Raw genomic sequence first — 27,368 nt, forward strand, 5'->3', positions numbered from 1 at the left:
GGATCCCCTTCCTTTGAAGCGACCCGCTCGCGCGGCGGGGCCACACGTGACTCCACCAAAGCAGGGCTGGGTCCGGAGGAAGATTTAAGCCGAGAGGAAGAGGAAGCGCAACTTCAGACGTGGTCCTTTCGACAGACTCCGCGGCTTTTATTCAGCTTAACGTAAGTAAGTACTTTTTAGCGTATTATTTTTTTAATCAAATCAACTAAACGGTGACTGAATAGGTGTTCAGGTGCGTGTAATTTGCGAGCGGCCGGGGCTGCGGAGCCCTGCCGGCTCGGCTTCCTTTGCTAGCCCACCTTTATTAAGTAGAACCCCTCCGACGGGAACTAAAACACACATTTGTAGCTGTAACTGAAGTGTAATGTTGTTTTATCGAATTGGAGCCGCGCCACTGTGACCTCCTTTACGGTATCTCTAACCGCCTCACGGCTAACGGGTACTTTTTTGAGTAATTAGCATAACAGTCAACTAGCCTAGTCACTGGCGCTGCAGGCGTTTGTCAGCCTCATCATCTGCACCTGCGCTGGAGGCTCCGGACGCCGTTTCTGTTCCCCTGCGCACTGGAGGCAGTTGCTAACGCAGCCCAGTCATCTCCAGTTGATCTTTACAGCAGCGATAAACGGGAAGCAGGGAAGGCTGCGCCCCAGAGGAAGCGAGTGAGTGAGCGAGCGAGCGAGGAGGCGAGTGAGTGAGTGAGTGAGCCAGTGTTTAAACTGCTTCTCCGCCCGCCCGTGTGTGAGGGTTCCGCTGTCAGCTGGACTGGACTCGGTACATCCACAGGTGTTCGGGGCTCTGCTGTGTTCATTTGAACCTGACGTGGTTCAGACGTCCTCAGGGCGGTCGAACGTGACGTCATCGCTGGCAGCTCACCTTGAGTCTGACCTGGTTATGAGGGAAGGTCACCCACGTAAAACAGTAACGTTTATGCTTAGCAAATATTGGCGCTGTGGCTTGTTAAACCAACACTGTTACAAGGCTAATTGTCACACTGAGCTTATTATTTTGAGGTGGCACATTAGATGCTGGCCCTTTTGTGTTTTGTTAATGGTCCTACTGTCATCTTCAACTGAATCAACTTGTACTGTATGTACAGCAGTCACAGTGACAACACCAGCACACTCGCTGCATAACCAGCTTAAATGAATCCCTGCATGCTACAAAAGCCTATGGTGCTTGTGGAGATGTGTGTATTGCCTGGTTGTTGCCGCAAGCGGCCGTGCGTTTACGTGTTTAAAATAGGAAATTTAGATCTGATGCTTCAGTTTGACTTTGCTCTGTTTTTGACTGGGCAACATTTACCTCTTCCATTAGACCCAAAGAGCCCATGGGCCTGTCTGCGTCTGATTGTTCCGAATGTGTTGTGTGAGCGTTTCAGTGTGGTCACCTCTAGATAAGGACACTAACTAGTTGTAAACATTAACTGAGTGTGATTAAGACAAAGCCTTTAAAGTCAGCTAGTTCGGGTATGTATCAAATTATGGTAAATACTGTATCGCTAATTCAGTTCAAATCGGTCTTTTAGCAGCTCCTTGGTATAGAAAAGTGCTGTTCAACGCTCTTTTACACTCACACTTTGACAAGGACTCGCTGACAAGATTTCTGTCAGCAAGTCCATGTCAAAACCCTGACCATAAGTGAAAACTATTTGTAATATGTTGCTGCACATTTTGATTTTATTGCTCTGTAACTCTGTAGTTGCTACTTTGTGACACAATATGAATTTGTGCAATGCAACCGTCAAACACACTAGCCAGCTTGGAAACTTGCATGTTAAATAATTAGTGGGAGAGCTGAACAGCTCTCACACTATTGTTATCTTCGGTCTTTATTATTATTATTAGTGGGAGAGCTGAACAGCTCTCACACTATTGTTATCTTCGGTCTTTATTATTATTAGTGGGAGAGCTGAACAGCTCTCACACTATTGTTATCTTCGGTCTTTATTATTATTATTCTTCTTCTACTTATTCCGCCCTTTTTTTGATTGCTATCTACTTTTTAACGCTTCATCGTAGAATCGTCGTTCAACTTTCTAAACGTGTGTCATCTTTAGGAGATGTGGGCTATTACTTTTTATGTTTTCAGCTTTTCAACTTTTAACGTTATTCAACTTTTTTCATCGTTTTTTTATAATGGTTGTCTATGGGAATCATCGTTAAACTTTTTGTCAACTTCCCTCTTTTCATCAGCGTCTATCATCGTCATACTTTGGCGTAGAAACGTCATTTCAACTTCAAAAGCGTCAATCATCGCTCAACTTTCTCCTCGTAAATCAGCGTTGTCGTATCTTCTATACTTTTCGACTAGTGAGCGTTTAAATATGGTGTGGTTTTTGTTAAATTTTCAGCTTTTCCATTAGTGTGTATTGGGTCATTTAGAGTGCGTGATGTCACAGCCAGAGTGCGAGGGTGCGCTTTTTAAAGACAGAACTTCGGTCTTTAACTTGTCGCTACAGCCACAATTTCTACTCTATGAACGTAATTATTTCACTAAATCGTAGTCATACTTGTCTTCTTTCTAATGATGTGTCTGGCTTTACCCTCAGACTTATACTTTAGTCGCTATCGACCTCAAAGCACAGAGAGATCCTGAAATTCTCCCATAGACTCTAATGATAATTTTTGGCAGACGTCTGGAGAAAAACAAGGAGGAGACATATTTTGAAATTGCGACTGTGGCTACAAACGTTTGTCCTCAAACATAAAATTCACACCATTTGCTCATTGAAGCCTTGGGACTCGAAAAATGAAATAATCTTTGTGATAACTATTATGGTTTAGCTGGAACAAGCCTGTTTATACAGGGTGAAACTCTGCTTTTTACAGAGCAGAATGAGCCTGATTTTCCCGCCTTTTGTCTCCATGGTGACGGCGCAGCTGCAGATTTGACTGACAGGTCAAACTGCTGATGCTCAGTGTACAGAGCAGTTCCATGCTTGTTACTGATTAGTCAACCACACTATTGGATTGTGTAATGATTAAGCACGCACTTCCTCTAAATCCTTTCAAAATAAAAGCACCAAGCCAAATAATTATCTTTAATAGCAATATTTCTGCTTTTAGATGGGTAATTATGACGATTTAAAGATAGATTAACAGTTTAGTAATTACCCACACATGCTTCCTCTACATCCTTTCAAAGTAAAAGCACCAATGTCAATTATTAGCTTTAACTGCGCTGTTTTTGCCTTTGAATGGGTAATTATGATTATTTAAAGACTAATTGACAGTTACGCTATTACCCCCACACATTTCCTCTAAATCCTTTCAAAATAAAAGCACCAATTACAATTTATTACCTTTAATGGCAAGATTGATTAGAAAATTTGTGGTTCTGAATACTTGCCAATCGTTATAGAGACTACTTTAGAGTTCAGTAAATAGCCACTCAAACCTATTAAGGTGCTTTTATTCTGAAAGGGCTAAATCTAAATCTTTTGCTTTAATAGGGCTATTCTTGCTATTGAATGATAAATTATGATTATCTAATGACTATTTTATAGTTTAGTAATCGCCCACACACAACCTCTAAATCCTTTCAAAATAAAAGCACCAATGTAATTTATTACCTTAAATGGCAAGATTTTTGTTTCTGACTGGTAAATTTTTACTAGTTATTAAACTATTACACAGGTAATTATTTACAAATACTTTCTTCAAATTAAAAAGCTAGTCAGCTTCTTTATGATTGTCAACAATGCACTCTGGTCAACTTTTTAATCTGTGATATATTTTTTACCTTGGTCAACTTTTGAATCATTGTCATATTTTAATCTTGTCCTAGTATGACATTGGTCATCTTTTTAATCGCCATCTTTTGTCATCGTTTTATTCTTTGTCAACGTTTTCTCGTTTTCATCGCTTTGCTGTAGTCAACTTTTGGACGCAGTCAACTTTTTTGACGTCAGCAGCTTAATCAGCGTTTGTCATCGTTGCGGCAGCAGATCAGCTCTCCCACGTAATTTCTCGAGAAATTACTTTTTCTAGTTATTATTCTTCTTCTACTTATTCCGCCCTTTTTTTGATTGCTATCTACTTTTTAACGCTTCATCGTAGAATCGTCGTTCAACTTTCTAAACGTGTGTCATCTTTAGGAGATGTGGGCTATTACTTTTTATGTTTTCAGCTTTTCAACTTTTAACGTTATTCAACTTTTTTCATCGTTTTTTTATAATGGTCGTCTATGGGAATCATCGTTAAACTTTTTGTCAACTTCCCTCTTTTCATCAGCGTCTATCATCGTCATACTTTAGCGTAGAAACGTCATTTCAACTTCAAAAGCGTCCATCATCGCTCAACTTTCTCCTCGTAAATCAGCGTTGTCGTATCTTCTATACTTTTCGACTAGTGAGCGTTTAAATATGGTGTGGTTTTTGTTAAATTTTAAGCTTTTCCATTAGTGTGTATTGGGTCATTTAGAGTGCGTGATGTCACAGCCAGAGTGCGAGGGTGCGCTTTTTAAAGACAGAACTTCTGTCTCTAACTCGTCACTACAGCCACAATTTTTACTCTATCAACATAATTACTTCACTAAATCGTAGTCATACTTGTCTTCTTTCTAATGATGTGTCTGGATATACCCTCAGACCTATACTTTAGTCGCTATCAACCTCAAAGCGCAGAGAGATCCCGAAATTCTCCCATAGACTCTAATGATAATTTTCGGCAGACGTCTGGGGAGAAAAACAGAGGAGACATATTTTGAAATTGCCACTGTGGCTACAAGCTTTTATCCTCAGACATAAAATTCACACCATTTGCTCATTGAAGCCTTGGGACTCGTAAAATGAAATAATTTTTGTGATAACTATCATGGTTTAGTTGGAACAAGCCTGTTTATACAGGGTGAAACTCTGTTTTTACAGAGCAGAGTGAGCCTGATTTTCCCGCCTTTCGTCTCCATGGCGACGGCGCAGCTGCAGATTTCACTGACAGGTCAAACTGCTGATGCTCAGTGTAGACAGCAGTTCCATGCTTATTACTGATTACTCAACTACACTATTGGATTGTGTAGTAATTAAGCACACACTTCCTCTAAATCCTTTCAAAATAAAAGCACCAAGCCAAATAATTAGCTTTAATAGCAATATTTCAACTTTTAGATGGGTAATTATGGCTATTTAAAGATAGATTAACAGTTTAGTAATTACCCACACGTGCTTCCTCTACATCCTTTCAAAATAAAAGCACCAATGCCAATTATTAGCTTTAACTGCACTGTTTTTGCTTTTTGAATGGGTAATTAAAGACTAATTGACAGTTACGCTATTACCCCCACACATTTCCTCTAAATCCTTTCAAAATAAAAGCACCAATTACAATTTATTACCTTTAATGGCAAGATTGATTAAAAAATTTGTGGTTCTGAATACTTACCAATCGTTAATGGGACTACTTTAGAGTTCAGTAAATAGCCACTCAAACTTATTAGGGTGCTTTTATTCTGAAAGGGCTGAATCTAAATCTTTTGCTTTAATAGGGCTATTCTTGCTATTGAATGATAAATTATGATTATCTAATGACTATTTTATAGTTTAGTAATCGCCCACACACAACCTCTAAATCCTTTCAAAATAAAAGCACCAATGTATTTATTACCTTAAATGGCAAGATTTTTGTTTCTGACTGGTAAATTTCTACTAGTTATTAAAATATTACACAGTTAGGTAATTATTTACCAATACTCTCTTCAAATCAAAAAGATAGTCAGCTTATTTATGATTGTCAACAATGCCCCTTGGTCAACTTTTTAATCTTTGACATCTTTTAACCGTGGTCAACTTTTGAATCATTGTCATCTCTTTAATATTGTCATAGTATGACCTTGGTCATCTTTTTAATCATCATCTTTTTAATCGCCATCTTTTGTCATCGCTTTAATCTTTGTCAACGTTTTCTCGTTTTCAACGTTTTCATCATTTTGCCGTAGTCAACTTTTTGACGTCAGCAGCTTAATCAGCGTTTGTCATCGTTGCGGCAGTGGATCAGCTCTCCCACGTAATTTCTCGAGAAATTACTTTTTCTAGTTATTCTTCTTCTACTTATTCCGCCCTTTTTTTGATTGCTATCTACTTTTTAACGCTTCATCGTAGAATCGTCGTTCAACTTTCTAAACGTGTGTCATCTTTAGGAGATGTGGGCTATTACTTTTTATGTTTTCAGCTTTTCAACTTTTAACGTTATTCAACTTTTTTCATCGTTTTTTTATAATGGTCGTCTATGGGAATCATCGTTAAACTTTTTGTCAACTTCCCTCTTTTCATCAGCGTCTATCATCGTCATACTTTAGCGTAGAAACGTCATTTCAACTTCAAAAGCGTCCATCATCGCTCAACTTTCTCCTCGTAAATCAGCGTTGTCGTATCTTCTATACTTTTCGACTAGTGAGCGTTTAAATATGGTGTGGTTTTTGTTAAATTTTCAGCTTTTCCATTAGTGTGTATTGGGTCATTTAGAGTGCGTGATGTCACAGCCAGAGTGCGAGGGTGCGCTTTTTAAAGACAGAACTTCTGTGTCTAACTCGTCACTACAGCCACAATTTTTACTCTATCAACATAATTACTTCACTAAATCGTAGTCATACTTGTCTTCTTTCTAATGATGTGTCTGGATATACCCTCAGACCTATACTTTAGTCGCTATCAACCTCAAAGCGCAGAGAGATCCCGAAATTCTCCCATAGACTCTAATGATAATTTTCGGCAGACGTCTGGGGAGAAAAACAGAGGAGACATATTTTGAAATTGCCACTGTGGCTACAAGCTTTTATCCTCAGACATAAAATTCACACCATTTGCTCATTGAAGCCTTGGGACTCGTAAAATGAAATAATTTTTGTGATAACTATCATGGTTTAGTTGGAACAAGCCTGTTTATACAGGGTGAAACTCTGTTTTTACAGAGCAGAGTGAGCCTGATTTTCCCGCCTTTCGTCTCCATGGCGACGGCGCAGCTGCAGATTTCACTGACAGGTCAAACTGCTGATGCTCAGTGTAGACAGCAGTTCCATGCTTATTACTGATTACTCAACTACACTATTGGATTGTGTAGTAATTAAGCACACACTTCCTCTAAATCCTTTCAAAATAAAAGCACCAAGCCAAATAATTAGCTTTAATAGCAATATTTCAACTTTTAGATGGGTAATTATGGCTATTTAAAGATAGATTAACAGTTTAGTAATTACCCACACGTGCTTCCTCTACATCCTTTCAAAATAAAAGCACCAATGCCAATTATTAGCTTTACCTGCACTGTTTTTGCTTTTTGAATGGGTAATTAAAGACTAATTGACAGTTACGCTATTACCCCCACACATTTCCTCTAAATCCTTTCAAAATAAAAGCACCAATTACAATTTATTACCTTTAATGGCAAGATTGATTAAAAAATTTGTGGTTCTGAATACTTACCAATCGTTAATGGGACTACTTTAGAGTTCAGTAAATAGCCACTCAAACTTATTAGGGTGCTTTTATTCTGAAAGGGCTGAATCTAAATCTTTTGCTTTAATAGGGCTATTCTTGCTATTGAATGATAAATTATGATTATCTAATGACTATTTTATAGTTTAGTAATCGCCCACACACAACCTCTAAATCCTTTCAAAATAAAAGCACCAATGTAATTTATTACCTTAAATGGCAAGATTTTTGTTTCTGACTGGTAAATTTCTACTAGTTATTAAAATATTACACAGTTAGGTAATTATTTACCAATACTTTCTTCAAATCAAAAAGATAGTCAGCTTATTTATGATTGTCAACAATGCACATTGGTCAACTTTTTAATCTTTGACATCTTTTAACCGTGGTCAACTTTTGAATCATTGTCATCTCTTTAATATTGTCATAGTATGACCTTGGTCATCTTTTTAATCATCATCTTTTTAATCGCCATCTTTTGTCATCGCTTTAATCTTTGTCAACGTTTTCTCGTTTTCAACGTTTTCATCATTTTGCCGTAGTCAACTTTTTGACGTCAGCAGCTTAATCAGCGTTTGTCATCGTTGCCGCAGCAGATCAGCTCTCCCACGTAATTTCTCGAGAAATTACTTTTTCTAGTTAGTGGGAGAGCTGAACAGCTCTCACACTATTGTTATCTTCGGTCTTTATTAGTGGGAGAGCTGAACAGCTCTCACACTATTGAGATCTTCGCTCTTTATTATTATTATTCTTATTATTTCGCCCCGTTTTTCGGTCGCTATCTACTTCTCAACGCTTCATCGCAGAATCATCGTTCAACGTTCTAAACGTGCGTCATCGTTAGACGATGCAGGCTATTACTTTTCACGTTTTCAGCTTTTCAACTTTTAACGTTATTCAACGTTTTCCGTCGTTTTTTTATAATGGTCGTCTATGGGAATCATCGTTCAACTTTCTGTCAACTTCCCTCTTTTCATCAGCGTCTATCATCGTCATACTTTGGCGTAGAAACGTCATTTCAACGTCAAAAGCGTCTATCATCTTTCAACGTTCTCCGTGTAAATCAGCGTCCTCGTATCTTTTATAGTTTTCGACTTGTGAGCGTTTAAATATCGTGTGGTTTTTGTTAAATTTTCAGCTTTTCCATTAGTGTGTATTGGCTCTGTTAGAGTGCGTGATGTCACAGCTACAGTGAGAAGGTGCGCTTTTTTAAGACTGAACTTCTGTCTCTAACTCGTCACTACAGCCACAATTTTTACTCTATCAACATAATTCCTTCACTAAATCGTAGTCATACTTGTCCTCTTTCTAATGATGTGTCTGGATATACCCTCAGACCTATACTTTAGTCGCTATCAACCTCAAAGCGCAGAGAGATCCCGAAATTCTCCCATAGACTCTAATGATAATTTTCGGCAGACGTCTGGGGAGAAAAACAGAGGAGACATATTTTGAAATTGCCACTGTGGCTACAAGCTTTTGTCCTTAAACATAAAATTCACACCATTTGCTCATTGAAGCCTTGGGACTCGTAAAATGAAATAATTTTTGTGATAACTATCATGGTTTAGCTGGAACAAGCCTGTTTATACAGGGTGAAACTCTGCTTTTACAGAGCAGAGTGAGCCTGATTTTCCCGCCTTTCGTCTCCATGGCGACAGCGCAGCTGCAGATTTCACTGACAGGTCAAACTGCTGATGCTCAGTGTAGACAGCAGTTCCATGCTTATTACTGATTACTCAACTACACTATTGGATTGTGTAGTAATTAAGCACACACTTCCTCTAAATCCTTTCAAAATAAAAGCACCAAGCCAAATAATTAGCTTTAATAGCAATATTTCAACTTTTAGATGGGTAATTATGACTATTTAAAGATAGATTAACAGTTTAGTAATTACCCACACGTGCTTCCTCTACATCCTTTCAAAATAAAAGCACCAATGCCATTTATTAGCTTTAACTGCACTGTTTTTGCCTTTGAATGGGTAATTAAAGACTAATTGACAGTTACGCTATTACCCCCACACATTTCCTCTAAATCCTTTCAAAATAAAAGCACCAATTACAATTTATTACCTTTAATGGCAAGATTGATTAAAAAAATTTGTGGTTCTGAATACTTACCAATCGTTAATGGGACTACTTTAGAGTTCAGTAAATAGCCACTCAAACCTATTAGGGTGCTTTTATTCTGAAAGGGCTAAATCTAAATCTTTTGCTTTAATAGGGCTATTCTTGCTATTGAATGATAAATTATGACTATCTAATGACTATTTTATAGTTTAGTAATCGCCCACACACAACCTCTAAATCCTTTCAGAATAAAAGCACCAATGTAATTTATTACCTAAATGGCAAGATTTTTGTTTCTGACTGGTAAATTTCTACTAGTTATTAAAATATTACACAGTTAGGTAATTATTTACAAATACTTTCTTCAAATCAAAAAGATAGTCAGCTTATTTATGATTGTCAACAATGCACATTGGTCAACCTTTTAATCTTTGACATCTTTTAACCTTGGTCAACTTTTGAATCATTGTCATCTCTTTAATATTGTCATAGTATGACCTTGGTCATCTTTTTAATCATCATCTTTTTAATCGCCATCTTTTGTCATCGTTTTAATCTTTGTCAACGTTTTCTCGTTTTCATCGTTTTCATCGTTTTGCCGTAGTCAACTTTTTGACGTCAGCAGCTTAATCAGCGTTTGTCATCGTTGCGGCAGCAGATCAGCTCTCCCACGTAATTTCTCGAGAAATTACTTTTTCTAGTTATTATTATTCTTCTTCTACTTATTCCGCCCTTTTTTTGATTGCTATCTACTTTTTAACGCTTCATCGTAGAATCGTCGTTCAACTTTCTAAACGTGTGTCATCTTTAGGAGATGTGGGCTATTACTTTTTATGTTTTCAGCTTTTCAACTTTTAACGTTATTCAACTTTTTTCATCGTTTTTTTATAATGGTCGTCTATGGGAATCATCGTTAAACTTTTTGTCAACTTCCCTCTTTTCATCAGCGTCTATCATTGTCATACTTTGGCGTAGAAACGTCATTTCAACTTCAAAAGCGTCCATTATCGCTCAACTTTCTCCTCGTAAATCAGCGTTGTCGTATCTTCTATACTTTTCGACTAGTGAGCGTTTAAATATGGTGTGGTTTTTGTTAAATTTTCAGCTTTTCCATTAGTGTGTATTGGGTCATTTAGAGTGCGTGATGTCACAGCTACAGTGAGAAGGTGCGCTTTTTTAAGACAGAACTTCTGTCTCTAACTCGTCACTACAGCCACAATTTTTACTCTATGAACGTAATTATTTCACTAAATCATAGTCATACTTGTCTTCTTTCTAATGATGTGTCTGGCTTTACCCTCAGACTTATACTTTAGTCGCTATCGACCTCAAAGCACAGAGAGATCCTGAAATTCTCCCATAGACTCTAATGATAATTTTTGGCAGACGTCTGGAGAAAAACAAGGAGGAGACATATTTTGAAATTGCGACTGTGGCTACAAACGTTTGTCCTCAAACATAAAATTCACACCATTTGCTCATTGAAGCCTTGGGACTCGAAAAATGAAATAATCTTTGTGATAACTATTATGGTTTAGCTGGAACAAGCCTGTTTATACAGGGTGAAACTCTGCTTTTTACAGAGCAGAATGAGCCTGATTTTCCCGCCTTTTGTCTCCATGGCGACGGCGCAGCTGCAGATTTGACTGACAGGTCAAACTGCTGATGCTCAGTGTACAGAGCAGTTCCATGCTTGTTACTGATTAGTCAACCACACTATTGGATTGTGTAGTGATTAAGCACGCACTTCCTCTAAATCCTTTCAAAATAAAAGCACCAAGCCAAATAATTAGCTTTAATAGCAATATTTCAACTTTTAGATGGGTAATTATGACTATTTAAAGATAGATTAACAGTTTAGTAATTACCCACACATGCTTCCTCTAAATCCTTTCAAAATAAAAGCACCAATGCCAATTATTAGCTTTAACTGCACTGTTTTTGCCTTTGAATGGGTAATTATGATTATTTAAAGACTAATTGACAGTTACGCTATTACCCCCACACATTTCCTCTAAATCCTTTCAAAATAAAAGCACCAAATACAATTTATTACCTTTAATGGCAAGATTGATTAGAAAATTTGTGGTTCTGAATACTTGCCAATCGTTATAGAGACTACTTTAGAGTTCAGTAAATAGCCACTCAAACTTATTAAGGTGCTTTTATTCTGAAAGGGCTAAATCTAAATCTTTTGCTTTAATAGGGCTATTCTTGCTATTGAATGATAAATTATGACTATCTAATGACTATTTTATAGTTTAGTAATCGCCCACACACAACCTCTAAATCCTTTCAAAATAAAAGCACCAATGTATTTTATTACCTTAAATGGCAAGATTTTTGTTTCTGACTGGTAAATTTTTACTTGTTATTAAACTATTACACAGGTAATTATTTACAAATACTTTCTTTAAATTAAAAAGCTAGTCAGCTTATTTATGATTGTCAACAATGCACTCTGGTCAACTTTTATTCTGTGATATATTTTTTACCTTGGTCAACTTTTGAATCATTGTCATATTTTAATCTTGTCCTAGTATGACATTGGTCATCTTTTTAATCGCCATCTTTTGTCATCGTTTTATTCTTTGTCAACGTTTTCTCGTTTTCATCGCTTTGCCGTAGTCAACTTTTGGACGTAGTCAACTTTTTTGACGTCAGCAGCTTAATCAGCGTTTGTCATCGTTGCGGCAGCAGATCAGCTCTCCCACGTAATTTCTCGAGAAATTACTTTTTCTAGTTATTATTATTCTTCTTCTACTTATTCCGCCCTTTTTTTGATTGCTATCTACTTTTTAACGCTTCATCGTAGAATCGTCGTTCAACTTTCTAAACGTGTGTCATCTTTAGGAGATGTGGGCTATTACTTTTTATGTTTTCAGCTTTTCAACTTTTAACGTTATTCAACTTTTTCATCGTTTTTTTATAATGGTCGTCTATGGGAATCATCGTTAAACTTTTTGTCAACTTCCCTCTTTTCATCAGCGTCTATCATCGTCATACTTTGGCGTAGAAACGTCATTTCAACTTCAAAAGCGTCCATCATCGCTCAACTTTCTCCTCGTAAATCAGCGTTGTCGTATCTTCTATACTTTTCGACTAGTGAGCGTTTAAATATGGTGTGGTTTTTGTTAAATTTTCAGCTTTTCCATTAGTGTGTATTGGGTCATTTAGAGTGCGTGATGTTACAGCCAGAGTGCGAGGGTGCGCTTTTTAAAGACAGAACTTCTGTCTCTAACTCGTCACTACAGCCACAATTTTTACTCTATCAACATAATTACTTCACTAAATCGTAGTCATACTTGTCTTCTTTCTAATGATGTGTCTGGATATACCCTCAGACCTATACTTTAGTCGCTATCAACCTTAAAGCGCAGAGAGATCCCGAAATTCTCCCATAGACTCTAATGATAATTTTCGGCAGACGTCTGGGGAGAAAAACAGAGGAGACATATTTTGAAATTGCCACTGTGGCTACAAGCTTTTATCCTCAAACATAAAATTCACACCATTTGCTCATTGAAGCCTTGGGACTCGTAAAATGAAATAATTTTTGTGATAACTATCATGGTTTAGCTGGAACAAGCCTGTTTATACAGGGTGAAACTCTGTTTTTACAGAGCAGAGTGAGCCTGATTTTCCCGCCTTTCGTCTCCATGGCGACGGCGCAGCTGCAGATTTCACTGACAGGTCAAACTGCTGATGCTCAGTGTAGACAGCAGTTCCATGCTTATTACTGATTACTCAACTACACTATTGGATTGTGTAGTAATTAAGCACACACTTCCTCTAAATTCTTTCAAAATAAAAGCACCAAGCCAAATAATTAGCTTTAATAGCAATATTTTCAACTTTTAGATGGGTAATTATGGCTATTTAAAGATAGATTAACAGTTTAGTAATTACCCACACGTGCTTCCTCTACATCCTTTCAAAATAAAAGCACCAATGCCAATTATTAGCTTTAACTGCACTGTTTTTGCTTTTGAATGGGTAATTAAAGACTAATTGACAGTTACGCTATTACCCCCACACATTTCCTCTAAATCCTTTCAAAATAAAAGCACCAATTACAATTTATTACCTTTAATGGCAAGATTGATTAAAAAAAATTGTGGTTCTGAATACTTACCAATCGTTAATGGGACTACTTTAGAGTTCAGTAAATAGCCACTCAAACTTATTAGGGTGCTTTTATTCTGAAAGGGCTAAATCTAAATCTTTTGCTTTAATAGGGCTATTCTTGCTATTGAATGATAAATTATGATTATCTAAAGACTATTTTATAGTTTAGTAATCGCCCACACACAACCTCTAAATCCTTTCAAAATAAAAGCACCAATGTATTTATTACCTTAAATGGCAAGATTTTTGTTTCTGACTGGTAAATTTCTACTAGTTATTAAAATATTACACAGTTAGGTAATTATTTACCAATACTTTCTTCAAATCAAAAAGATAGTCAGCTTATTTATGATTGTCAACAATGCCCCTTGGTCAACTTTTTAATCTTTGACATCTTTTAACCGTGGTCAACTTTGAATCATTGTCATCTCTTTAATATTGTCATAGTATGACCTTGGTCATCTTTTTAATCATCATCTTTTTAATCGCCATCTTTTGTCATCGCTTTAATCTTTGTCAACGTTTTCTCGTTTTCAACGTTTTCATCATTTTGCCGTAGTCAACTTTTTGACGTCAGCAGCTTAATCAGCGTTTGTCATCGTTGCGGCAGCAGATCAGCTCTCCCACGTAATTTCTCGAGAAATTACTTTTTCTAGTTATTATTATTATTCTTCTTCTACTTATTCCGCCCTTTTTTTGATTGCTATCTACTTTTTAACGCTTCATCGTAGAATCGTCGTTCAACTTTCTAAACGTGTGTCATCTTTAGGAGATGTGGGCTATTACTTTTTATGTTTTCAGCTTTTCAACTTTTAACGTTATTCAACTTTTTTCATCGTTTTTTTATAATGGTCGTCTATGGGAATCATCGTTAAACTTTTTGTCAACTTCCCTCTTTTCATCAGCGTCTATCATCGTCATACTTTAGCGTAGAAACGTCATTTCAACTTCAAAAGCGTCCATCATCGCTCAACTTTCTCCTCGTAAATCAGCGTTGTCGTATCTTCTATACTTTTCGACTAGTGAGCGTTTAAATATGGTGTGGTTTTTGTTAAATTTTCAGCTTTTCCATTAGTGTGTATTGGGTCATTTAGAGTGCGTGATGTCACAGCCAGAGTGCGAGGGTGCGCTTTTTAAAGACAGAACTTCTGTCTCTAACTCGTCACTACAGCCACAATTTTTACTCTATCAACATAATTACTTCACTAAATCGTAGTCATACTTGTCTTCTTTCTAATGATGTGTCTGGATATACCCTCAGACCTATACTTTAGTCGCTATCAACCTTAAAGCGCAGAGAGATCCCGAAATTCTCCCATAGACTCTAATGATAATTTTCGGCAGACGTCTGGGGAGAAAAACAGAGGAGACATATTTTGAAATTGCCACTGTGGCTACAAGCTTTTATCCTCAAACATAAAATTCACACCATTTGCTCATGAAGCCTTGGGACTCGTAAAATGAAATAATTTTTGTGATAACTATCATGGTTTAGTGGAACAAGCCTGTTTATACAGGGTGAAACTCTGTTTTTACAGAGCAGAGTGAGCCTGATTTTCCCGCCTTTCGTCTCCATGGCGACGGAGCAGCTGCAGATTTCACTGACAGGTCAAACTGCTGATGCTCAGTGTAGACAGCAGTTCCATGCTTATTACTGATTACTCAACTACACTATTGGATTGTGTAGTAATTAAGCACACACTTCCTCTAAATCCTTTCAAAATAAAAGCACCAAGCCAAATAATTAGCTTTAATAGCAATATTTCAACTTTTAGATGGGTAATTATGGCTATTTAAAGATAGATTAACAGTTTAGTAATTACCCACACGTGCTTCCTCTACATCCTTTCAAAATAAAAGCACCAATGCCAATTATTAGCTTTAACTGCACTGTTTTTGCTTTTTGAATGGGTAATAAAGACTAATTGACAGTTACGCTATTACCCCCACACATTTCCTCTAAATCCTTTCAAAATAAAAGCACCAATTACAATTTATTACCTTTAATGGCAAGATTGATTAAAAAATTTGTGGTTCTGAATACTTACCAATCGTTAATGGGACTACTTTAGAGTTCAGTAAATAGCCACTCAAACTTATTAGGGTGCTTTTATTCTGAAAGGGCTGAATCTAAATCTTTTGCTTTAATAGGGCTATTCTTGCTATTGAATGATAAATTATGATTATCTAATGACTATTTTATAGTTTAGTAATCGCCCACACACAAACCTCTAAATCCTTTCAAAATAAAAGCACCAATGTATTTATTACCTTAAATGGCAAGATTTTTGTTTCTGACTGGTAAATTTCTACTAGTTATTAAAATATTACACAGTTAGGTAATTATTTACCAATACTTTCTTCAAATCAAAAAGATAGTCAGCTTATTTATGATTGTCAACAATGCCCCTTGGTCAACTTTTTAATCTTTGACATCTTTTAACCGTGGTCAACTTTTGAATCATTGTCATCTCTTTAATATTGTCATAGTATGACCTTGGTCATCTTTTTAATCATCATCTTTTTAATCGCCATCTTTTGTCATCGCTTTAATCTTTGTCAACGTTTTCTCGTTTTCAACGTTTTCATCATTTTGCCGTAGTCAACTTTTTGACGTCAGCAGCTTAATCAGCGTTTGTCATCGTTGCGGCAGCAGATCAGCTCTCCCACGTAATTTCTCGAGAAATTACTTTTTCTAGTTATTATTATTCTTCTTCTACTTATTCCGCCCTTTTTTTGATTGCTATCTACTTTTTAACGCTTCATCGTAGAATCGTCGTTCAACTTTCTAAACGTGTGTCATCTTTAGGAGATGTGGGCTATTACTTTTTATGTTTTCAGCTTTTCAACTTTTAACGTTATTCAACTTTTTTCATCGTTTTTTTATAATGGTCGTCTATGGGAATCATCGTTAAACTTTTTGTCAACTTCCCTCTTTTCATCAGCGTCTATCATTGTCATACTTTGGCGTAGAAACGTCATTTCAACTTCAAAAGCGTCCATCATCGCTCAACTTTCTCCTCGTAAATCAGCGTTGTCGTATCTTCTATACTTTTCGACTAGTGAGCGTTTAAATATGGTGTGGTTTTTGTTAAATTTTCAGCTTTTCCATTAGTGTGTATTGGGTCATTTAGAGTGCGTGATGTCACAGCTACAGTGAGAAGGTGCGCTTTTTTAAGACAGAACTTCTGTCTCTAACTCGTCACTACAGTCACAATTTTTACTCTATGAACGTAATTATTTCACTAAATCGTAGTCATACTTGTCTTCTTTCTAATGATGTGTCTGGCTTTACCCTCAGACTTATACTTTAGTCGCTATCGACCTCAAAGCACAGAGAGATCCTGAAATTCTCCCATAGACTCTAATGATAATTTTTGGCAGACGTCTGGAGAAAAACAAGGAGGAGACATATTTTGAAATTGCGACTGTGGCTACAAACGTTTGTCCTCAAACATAAAATTCACACCATTTGCTCATTGAAGCCTTGGGACTCGAAAAATGAAATAATCTTTGTGATAACTATTATGGTTTAGCTGGAACAAGCCTGTTTATACAGGGTGAAACTCTGCTTTTTACAGAGCAGAATGAGCCTGATTTTCCCGCCTTTTGTCTCCATGGCGACGGCGCAGCTGCAGATTTGACTGACAGGTCAAACTGCTGATGCTCAGTGTACAGAGCAGTTCCATGCTTGTTATTGATTAGTCAACCACACTATTGGATTGTGTAGTGATTAAGCACGCACTTCCTCTAAATCCTTTCAAAATAAAAGCACCAAGCCAAATAATTAGCTTTAATAGCAGTATTTCTGCTTTTAGATGGGTAATTATGACTTTTTAAAGATAGATTAAAAGTTTAGTAATTACCCACACATGCTTCCTCTAAATCCTTTCAAAATAAAAGCACCAATGCCAATTATTAGCTTTAACTGCAATGTTTTTGCCTTTGAATGGGTAATTATGATTATTTAAAGACTAATTGACAGTTACGCTATTACCCCCACACATTTCCTCTAAATCCTTTCAAAATAAAAGCACCAATTACAATTTATTACCTTTAATGGCAAGATTGATTAGAAAATTTGTGGTTCTAAATACTTGCCAATCGTTATAGAGACTACTTTAGAGTTCAGTAAATAGCCACTCAAACTTATTAGGGTGCTTTTATTCTGAAAGGGCTAAATCTAAATCTTTTGCTTTAATAGGGCTATTCTTGCTATTGAATGATAAATTATGATTATCTAATGACTATTTTATAGTTTAGTAATCGCCCACACCCAACCTCTAAATCCTTTCAAAATAAAAGCGCCAATGTAATTTATTACCTTAAATGGCAAGATTTTTGTTTCTGACTGGTAAATTTTTACTAGTTATTAAACTATTACACAGGTAATTATTTACAAATACTTTCTTCAAATTAAAAAGCTAGTCAGCTTATTTATGATTGTCAACAATGCACTCTGGTCAACTTTTTAATCTGTGATATATTTTTTTACCTTGGTCAACTTTTGAATCATTGTCATATTTTAATCTTGTCCTATTATGACATTGGTCATCTTTTTAATCGCCATCTTTTGTCATCGTTTTATTCTTTGTCAACGTTTTCTCGTTTTCATCGCTTTGCCGTAGTCAACTTTTGGACGTAGTCAACTTTTTTGACGTCAGCAGCTTAATCAGCGTTTGTCATCGTTGCGGCAGCAGATCAGCTCTCCCACGTAATTTCTCGAGAAATTACTTTTTCTAGTTTGTATACTGAGAGCCAATCCCTTTTGATCCGTAGGGATGACTGCTCTCCCATAGAGCCAGACTAGCGTCATGTTCTTTATTCATACCTGTTGTGCCCTGTACCTTTTTCCACCAACTGGAGAAGGGTTGCTTGCTGTTAAGGCATGGTGTGGTCCAGCTGAAATGTTTATTTCATGCTTAGTCAGCACATACTGAAATGTTTTGTAGTCTCTATCTATATCTCACCTCTTTTTAATATGTAGCACAGGGGGCTACTGTTGCTTTTATTCGTAAGCAGACTCTAAGACTGCTGGCCATCAAAAGAAATTCTCAATTTCCTATTCACATGAAACTATGACACTGAATTTAAGTGTTTTCTGTGTTCTTGACAGATGTGGTGAGTGTCATTCCATTCATGAAAGTTTTATCATTCCAATCAGCGTGATGTTTTGCATGTCTGTCTAGGTCTGTTTAACACCAGTTTTTATTTTTTTAAGCAGCTTCTCCCAGCTACAAGGACACACCTATGAATGAGCAAGAGAACTAAATATTTCTATGTTTGCAGAGTTACTGGGAACATATTGGTGTATCTAGTGTAAACTGTGCTACTCCCATTTGCTTGTACACAAATACGAGCCCAACTAACTGTGTTGAATTGGACAAAAAGGTCATTTTTGATCTCTAAACAATTAGACATCAGTAGGCAGTTGTGTTTTTGACTTGCAAGACCCTCCTATATGCATAAAATCCAGATATAGTTTCAACAATAGCCATGTGTTGTTTGAAATTCTCAAGCACTGCAGATGTGCAAAAGTGTGCAGAGGCAGGTCACACTTCATTCAAACTTGTGTTTCGCTTGTCTAAACCCAACCTTGTAAAATTTCCATTGCAAGTTGTCAGTCCCAAGGCAAGTTCAGAAACATTCCTGTGGTTGGAGTAGGTTAGTACTGACTTGCTGTTTGTTACCATAAGATTTGGTGTTGATAAATGAATGCAGTGTTCAGACTTATAATTAAGTGAATAATAATCATGTTTAGTATCCCACAAATTCTTCACACAAGCCTTGAAACATTGAGAAATTAGTGATTTGTTTGATCACAAGGTGTGCATCAAGAGTTAGTATTTGAGAATGGTATTGATATTTGGGTAAACACTTGACCTGGAATAAACTCTTTGCATCTTTCATTGTGCGTACTTATCCCTTGAATCAAAGTGAAGGTATCTCCCAGCTGTATTGAATCATTTGGCTGTTCTGTTTTGCACATAGGCACTTGTTTCAACCAGATTTTTGCTCACACCCTAATCACACCCTGCTAAAGACCCTAGTTCATACCAGATTGTATGTTGTGTAATGTGCCTGAGCTGGGCATGTTTTGTATGAGTTTTTTTTTTCTCCCCTCCCTTTTAGGTACTAGATGATAAAGCAGCAGAACTAGTTTGGATGCAATTGAGTTGAAACATGTTCAGAATGGAGCATGGTTGTTTCTGAATGCAGGCTACACTCTTATATGGGGTTCTTCCTCTAGGGTTCAGGAAGAGCACACTACTGGTTTCTCATTGTGTTTTTTTTTTCTTTTGGTTTGTTTTGCTACGCCAATGAACCAATTTCATGGCATTTGGCACTTGGCATTGTTGAACTTAACATTTCCTTTTTATCCAAATACTTTGTTGTATGCAATATGACTTAAAAGACAATTTGTTGGCAATACCCTAACCCTGTAATTCACACTGCTAACAGTTCAAGCTCTGCAAAGAGGCAAGTGCTTAGCTGCAAAGTTAAAGTTTTCACATCACTGTGCTATATGCTGGTAGGAATTCTTGTGGAGTCGTGGACAGGTCGTCTTGTAGTCTACGGTTTAAAGCCAGGGGAACATGTATTATATGGGGTTAACTACTGTAAGATAAAGGAAGTTTTGATAAGGACATGAGTATAATGTACTATAGATGTATCTGAAATGTAACTAGAGGGGTATTACCCAAAAGTAGACTTGACACAGTTCCGATACTGTAGCGGAGAGTGGCTTAATTTGGTAAAAAGTGGTGGATGAGTGACTCGTTGGTTATTTAGTCTGCAATATGTGGTGCCAAAATGGGTGAAAATGATGTGTTGTCTGTGGTTAATTTGCATCTAGCTGTTAAATGCTCACCTGGCACAGATGTGGCCTAGACGAGACTTCAGTAGAGCAGAGGTCAGTGAGTGCATGATCTAGTGTCGTACCATACATGCATTACACAGGAGTCTGCATCACTAATCTGGATGTATTTACAGACAGTGTGTATATTCTGCCATAGCCAACCGGTTTAACCTGTCTGAATGAACGCATGAGTGGAATTTACTCTCAACAATGTGGGAGACTTTCATTTTGAGTAGGAAAAGCAGTGGGTCTTCAGCCTATATCTGTATCTTGCTATTAAACACTGGTTAGATGCTAACACATAATGGTTGTTACAGTCAACAGAACGGGGTTAATTCAATAGGTACAATTTCTGTAGTGATTGAATGTGGGATAATTAAAAAGCCATTTGACTGTGTAAAATGAGAATGAGTGCTGATCACGTTTCAGAAGTCAGCCTGTCAGTGGCAGTCAGAGATGAACTAGGTTTCTAAACTACCGTAATTAGTGCTTCCGTGTTTTGTGTGTAAAGGTGTTGGTGTCATAATCCTAAATGACTATCATATTTGAAATGACTCTCGTCAGTGACTTCAGCAGAATGATCTGTTGTCTGGTATGTGTCGGTACTAGGAGGAAGGCCCAAACATGTGGTGTCACCCCCACCCCCCCACTCCTCAATACCCTAGACTAGGGTGACCGGTAAAACCAGCCCTGTTAAGTACAGTATAAAACTGAAGACACAATTGTTTGTCAAAAATGTGTCTCTTTTGAAACGTGATCTTTGGCTGTAGCTTGGCTAACAATAAATAAGGCTATATCAGTATTAAGAACTTGATCCTTGAGAGGAACTTGAAACAGCAAAGAGAATGTAGTGCTGTAAGAAATGTGTACAATGTATAATATGAACACTGTATTAGCTGTGTAAGCTACACAAAATAAACTCTGTGCTATCAAATAGTTGTACAGATGATATATGCACTAGCTAGGATCTCTTGTGCAATAGATTCTCTTTACATCGAAGCTAAATAACTTGTGTGTTGCAAAACTCAAGTTCAAGTTTAGATGTGAAAAATGCAAAATTCCCTGCACGCAGGCACACGTGGAGTGTCCCTGTATCACCTGCCAAAAGCAAATCTGTAAATGGAAATATTGCCATCATGTCTCGTTTTGTCTTTGATCGGTCGGGTGTGGTAGTGAGTGATTTCCTATCAGGGAATCACTTAGCAGAACGCACAAGAATTTTAAGCATTATTGTATGACTCACATGTTCCATTTTGCAATAGTCATTTTGGTCTACCAATAACTTTACTGTCCAGCCCTGAGTAAACACCAGTATTATGATTAGCTATGATGCTGGTAGGGTTTTTTTTCCACTTCCTTTCAGTTATCTATCCTGTTGCTTCTTTAGATTTTAAATAGCAGACTAAGCTCTAAAATGTCCAATTTAAATTAAGAGTTTCCATAGATCCTTCTACTGCCTGGGCCATTACCAAGCCTAAATGGGGGTTTCAATGTAATGATGCATGGGTGAGTTTAGTTGGGGCTTCTAGGTTTTATTTTAGTTGTGATTTCAGCACAACTAAAGCTCAGAAAAAGGAACAGTAACTAGTTTTGATTAATGGGTGTTGGCCAAGTGGAGAGCCAGTACAAGCATAACAATGGTCCCCTTCATGATAACAGAGTCTCCACTGATTCTCGCCTACTGCCCTTGAATACCAGCCCACCCCTGAGAGAAACCTTACAGGCTAAGTCCTAACTTGTGTGTTTCAGGAAGTGCGAGGTGTGACCAGGATCATGAAAGAAACACCCACTTGTAGAAGCTAGTTTAGTTATCACAAAAGCATTGAGATGTAATATTCTGTAGGTGTTTGGGTTGGTTTAAAAGGGGCCATCTCGCTCCAGTTACTCTGCGCTCTCTCTTTCTGGCTCTGCCTCCTTCCCTCCCTCTGCTCCTGTGAGCTAGTTATTCATCCACTGAGTGAGTCAGGGGAGGGTGGGGATTTGAAGACTGCTGTACCAGTCACTCTGTCAGTTTATGCTTTCATTCCCTTCTTCCATCTCACTCTCTCTGCTGTTTTCTCTCTCTGCTGCTGCCGCCCCAGCCTGCCTGTGTCTGTAGTTTACAGAAACGCTGTGCTGTGATTACAGGAGGCCACTGTAACTTTGACTTAAGTACATTCCAGCCTTAACAAGGTAAGCTGCTGTTACTGTATGTATGATGAACTGGCTTGTGTGGAATCTGGCCACATGTTGAGCATGAGACTTTTATTATTAACTTCTCTGCTGGTTTAACATGATTTATCCAAGCTTGTATGTTTGACTAATGGGCTTAGAACTCTCTCTCTCTCTTTCTCGTCTTTGCTCCAGTTTGTTCATTAACTTCTACCTCGTGAGTGTGAGGTCCCGTTTTCCATCCGTATGATTCACTGACATGACTCTCATAGGAAACGTTCCCCCTCCCTTTTTGGCTTCTCTATCTCCATGGTAAATGGGTAAATGTCAACCAGTTGCCCTAGGTTGAATGTGTGGTTGTGGTGTGACATGGAGGGGGGGAAAACTTTTTTTTTTGTAAGTTTTTAGAGGGAACTTAAGTACAGACACATGTGGAAAAGTAGCTTCATGCTTTTTTTTTCTCTAGCCCAGATTGTGAGGTAATGCTTAAACCTTTTTAATTGGTGGAGATTAGATGAAATGAGGTAGTGTCATTACATTTGACTTGATGATTAGATACTCTGAATGTGTCAGCACAGTGAGGTATTTGCCCATAGCTCTAACAATGTTGCTGGCAGCTTTTACAGATTCAGGTCTCCATTTATTTATTTCATCTGGGTCTAAAAATGCGCTTTCTTATTTTTGTGGTGTCATGATCATGATACAGCCGCCTGATACAGATGTAAAATTTTCAGTTTAATCAGTATTCTTAGTCACACAGAATATTCATAACATGATCTGTACTTTCTTGTGGAAACTTGGAATTTGTTTGTGAAGGTCAAGAACAATATACAGTATCTGGAGGATTCAGTTTAGGTGATGCAGCATGCAAGTATTAGTCCGCCATCCTGTTGCACCTGATCATCAAATCTAAAACATTTACACACAGTGAAATTTGAGTAATTCAGATAAACAAGCACCACAAGGTCCCAAGAGTCATTTTTTTGCATTGTGGCCCACCTGACAAGTCTTATTTAGCTTCTGTTTCTGATTTTCTTTTCCAGATAAGACTTATCTGAAGTGTTGTGTATCTCCTCTGTTATATGATAGTGCTTTGGTGATAATGTGAAGGACCTGCTATTGGACTACTTCAGTTGCACCATATCACTGTAAAGAAGTTTGTGTTGCTGTGATAAATTAGGACGGAATGCTAGACGTTATCTCAAACTATCGTAACCAAAAAGATCAACTCTGACTTGAACAAAATGTCCAGTACCTGAGAGAACTGCATTTCCTGTTTTTCATATCATGACCCAATATTTTGAAACTGATACCAAAAGGTAAATTGAATCACTTTCATTGTCATTGCAATTTCATGGTTCACAAAATAACCATTGCTTGTTTCTTTTTCTTTTTAATAAGCTCACATGGATGTGGCACCCTATTGTTCGTTCCATGGCCTGAAATTATTAATTATATTTACTTAAGGAGGGCTGCTTACTCCATGGGCAGTAAAAACCCAGCATTGTACAGCAAACAATGGCTCCCTCTGGGTCCAGTGTGGTGAGAGGAGACCACACCCTGTGTCCTACTATTTGTGAATACTCCAACAGGGATAAGCCTTTGTCAACAGAAAAGGTCCAAATCTCATAACCATAGCAACATTCCTACATGGCACCTTTCCTTGGACACTTGTCAGTGTTTGTAAGTGAACTGATCAAGCTTGCAGTGGCAGTTTTCCTATGAATGTGGCTGCCACATTAACAGGAGGAACATTTGTTAGATTAAGGAACTTGCTGCTTTTTATAATGGTTTCATTTGAGAACAGTTCAGCTATTGTGTTATATTGCCTGGCTTGACTCCTGCTCACATACAGCCTGTGCCCTGCTGCCTTACTGAGAATGAGGGATGTGCTCCCAGTCACTGTGGCACCTCCTCTCGCATATCAGGCCATGTCTGATGAGTGAGTGGAGCCAGGACAAAGCATCCTGGGATTTTCGGTGGGAGTGTTTAAAAGATGAGCTCTGTCCTAGTAATTGCGTTTCAGTCCTGCTGAACCAGGAAATGTTCCTGAAGATTCACAGCATTTATTGTTGACATGTGACCAGGGGCAAAATGCAAGCCATGACTTGCAGATTGCAGTGGTTGTGAAAAGATTTTACGAAGTCTGCAGAATCAGATTAAAAATCAAATGAAGTTCACACTTAAATTCAAATACACAATGAACAATATGCAAGTGCAATTAATTGTGCTGTGACTGTAAAACTAACCATATAACTGTTGGTATAATTTTTGTGGGGTTTTTTTTGCAGATAATTGGTAACAGCAATAGGAAGGCACCATGATTCAGGAAACTTTTTCACACACCATGGATATCTATCATTATCTTGTGGCAGGAATCGGTATGTGATCAACCCACCAAAAGCACAGTTATCACATTTTGTGGAATATTATAATATGTTTTTTGTTCTCCTAGATCCACGACTGAAAAGTTATCCACTAATGCAGAGTCCCATTTCGATGTCTGCAATATTGCTGTGCTACCTATTCTTTGTACTGTACCTGGGACCTCGCTTTATGGCCAAGCGTAAACCCTTCCAGCTAAAAGAAGCCATGATAGTCTACAATTTCATGCTAGTGGTGCTGTCCATATACATTGTCTATGAAGTAAGTTACCCTTTTATTTATTTTTATAATGCGGCTCCCAGGAGGTCACTAAACGTTTTTACTTTTTTTACTTACCCCCTCCTCCACGTTCTTTAGTTCTTGATGTCTGGTTGGGCCACAACGTATACCTGGCGTTGCGATGCAATTGATACTTCAAACAGCCCTCAAGCGCTACGAGTAGGTCCCACATTCGTGCAATCATACAGTGGTTAGAATAAAACGATTTGGTGGCCCTGCAGTTGTTGAAATGAGTTTCTCCAGTCACGTTGATGTTCTTCTCACTAGATGGTCCAAGTGGCCTGGCTGTTCTGGTTCTCAAAGATTATTGAGCTCATGGACACGGTAAGTCCAGTTAATATAAAATGATACACTACATTGGAGCACAAGCACTTTCATAGGTATTGTTCTCCTTTTTTTGTTAGATTTTTTTTGTGTTGAGGAAAAAACATGGCCAGATCACATTCCTACACATCTTCCACCATTCTTTTATGCCCTGGACCTGGTGGTGGGGAGTCAGCTATGCACCTGGTGAGTATACGCTAAGCACGTAATCTGAATTATTTCAAATGAATGAGAAAAGAAGTCCAGGCACTTCAGTAAGGTTTCCCTGTGTGTCATTTTGTTGGGCTTCTACTTTGGGGCCTGGAAACCTTGTGCAGGTGGGTACTAAAATCTGTTCAGCCACAAGGAAATAATTAACTAGGACACTCTGTAAAACCTGCAGCTTCTACATTCTTGATTTCCCTGCAAGGTCAGAGGTTCTTTGGCCCATTGTCAGCCTGATGTGTTTTGATTATTGCCCCAGGTGGAATGGGATCTTTCCATGCCATGGTAAACTCCACCGTCCACATCATCATGTATTTCTATTATGGGCTTGCTGCTGCTGGACCACGTTTCCAGAAGTTCTTGTGGTGGAAGAAATACATGACTGCCATTCAGCTGGTATGTATACTGTAGGCACTACAGTACTGTATGTCAAACAATGTAATTTGTCGTTTAGAAAGTCTTTGTTGACTCCTTAATTCTTCCCAACAGACCCAGTTTGTCCTGGTTTCTCTCCATGCCACTCAGTATTACTTTATGGACAGGTGTGACTATCAGTTCCCTCTGGTCATCCACCTCGTCTGGATGTATGGAACCTTCTTTTTCGTGCTCTTTTCCAACTTCTGGTTCCAGGCGTATGTGAAGGGTAAGCGCTTGCCCAAGCAAGATGTTAAGCAGTGCCAGAACGGCACAGCTGTATATGCTAATGGTAAACTCCATGAGAACGGGAATGGTATCAACCACGTGGCTGACGCCACCACCACAACCAGCAATGGCTCTGCTCACCATGAGAATGGCAGCGCTTACTTAGGCAAGATGAAAAAGGCTTAGGAGCTCTTGAAGGAAACACCCAAGAAGTATGACCCAACGAACCTGTTAGAATGGCTACGGATTCCAAAGATAATTTTGGCTGTGTTTCTTTTCCTCGTTTCAGTTTTATACACAAAATATGGGGAAATGACGTGGTTCGTGCTTTCCACAGATGGGATCCCACATTTTGTGTTTTTTGTTTTCTTTGAGTTGGGGAACCATCTAAGGAACACAATATATGAAGAGAAGATGTTTAGACCAAAAATGTTGTCTTCACTGATATTGCAAACAGCCTTCTAGTTGAGTATCACTAGTGGCCTTTCACCCTACTTGCCTTCACTACTTGTCTGACCCCCCCGTGGACAGATGACTGTACAGTTTCAAACTTGAAAATACTTCTGTAAATAGTTTTGCAAAAATAACACATCGTATTGGTATGTCTTAGATTTCCTAAATTTTGTTACAGTATGTATTTAAAAATTAAAATGCCAATAAATTCCACTTTAAATTATTATTTTTGCTGATAGTAAAATGCTTATTTTGCCTTTCTTCTGTTGCGCCTCAGGGAGGACATTCTTCTGCTTCAACAGTTAGTATTTGCATTAATTGTGCTGCCTGTCTTGGCTATCCCAAGTATTTGCAGCAAGTAGGAGGTTAAACAAAGGACCCATTCTGCATTGTTTAGAAATATTCATGGCAAGAGGACGAGAAAGCGTCCTCCAGGCCCCAT

General features: G+C 37.8%; 1 protein-coding gene across 4 annotated transcripts; it reads left to right on the forward strand.

Annotated features, from left to right (window-relative positions):
• elovl1b (ELOVL fatty acid elongase 1b) lies at positions 1 to 27,152 on the forward strand. 4 transcript variants are annotated; one of them, XM_029146702.3, is made up of 8 exons: positions 1 to 161; positions 24,931 to 25,020; positions 25,095 to 25,285; positions 25,382 to 25,462; positions 25,571 to 25,627; positions 25,708 to 25,813; positions 26,091 to 26,227; positions 26,321 to 27,152. In XM_029146702.3, the coding sequence occupies exons 2-8, from the start codon at positions 24,960 to 24,962 to the stop codon at positions 26,657 to 26,659; spliced, it is 972 nt and encodes a 323-aa protein (XP_029002535.1). In that variant the 5' UTR covers positions 1 to 161; positions 24,931 to 24,959; the 3' UTR covers positions 26,660 to 27,152. The 4 variants fall into 4 exon arrangements, with proteins under 4 accessions (XP_029002535.1, XP_029002534.1, XP_029002536.1 ...); XM_029146701.3 differs by having other exon boundaries at positions 5 to 165; XM_029146703.3 differs by lacking the exon at positions 1 to 161 and adding an exon at positions 317 to 659.
• The last annotated feature ends 216 nt before the right edge of the window (positions 27,153 to 27,368 follow it).

The sequence above is a fragment of the Betta splendens genome, chromosome 4 (assembly GCF_900634795.4).
Source record: "Betta splendens chromosome 4, fBetSpl5.4, whole genome shotgun sequence".
In the NCBI taxonomy this organism is placed as follows: domain Eukaryota; kingdom Metazoa; phylum Chordata; class Actinopteri; order Anabantiformes; family Osphronemidae; genus Betta; species Betta splendens.

What these genes read in the sequence shown, in the direction of transcription:
- elovl1b (XM_029146702.3), top strand. Translation starts at nt 24,960, where the DNA reads ATGATTCAGGAAACTTTTTCACACACCATGGATATCTATCATTATCTT. An exon ending in TTATTGAGCTCATGGACACG is followed by an intron (nt 25,628 to 25,707) that starts GTAAGTCCAGTT and finishes TTTTTTTGTTAG; the next exon opens with ATTTTTTTTGTGTTGAGGAA. An exon ending in ACATGACTGCCATTCAGCTG is followed by an intron (nt 26,228 to 26,320) that starts GTATGTATACTG and finishes TCTTCCCAACAG; the next exon opens with ACCCAGTTTGTCCTGGTTTC.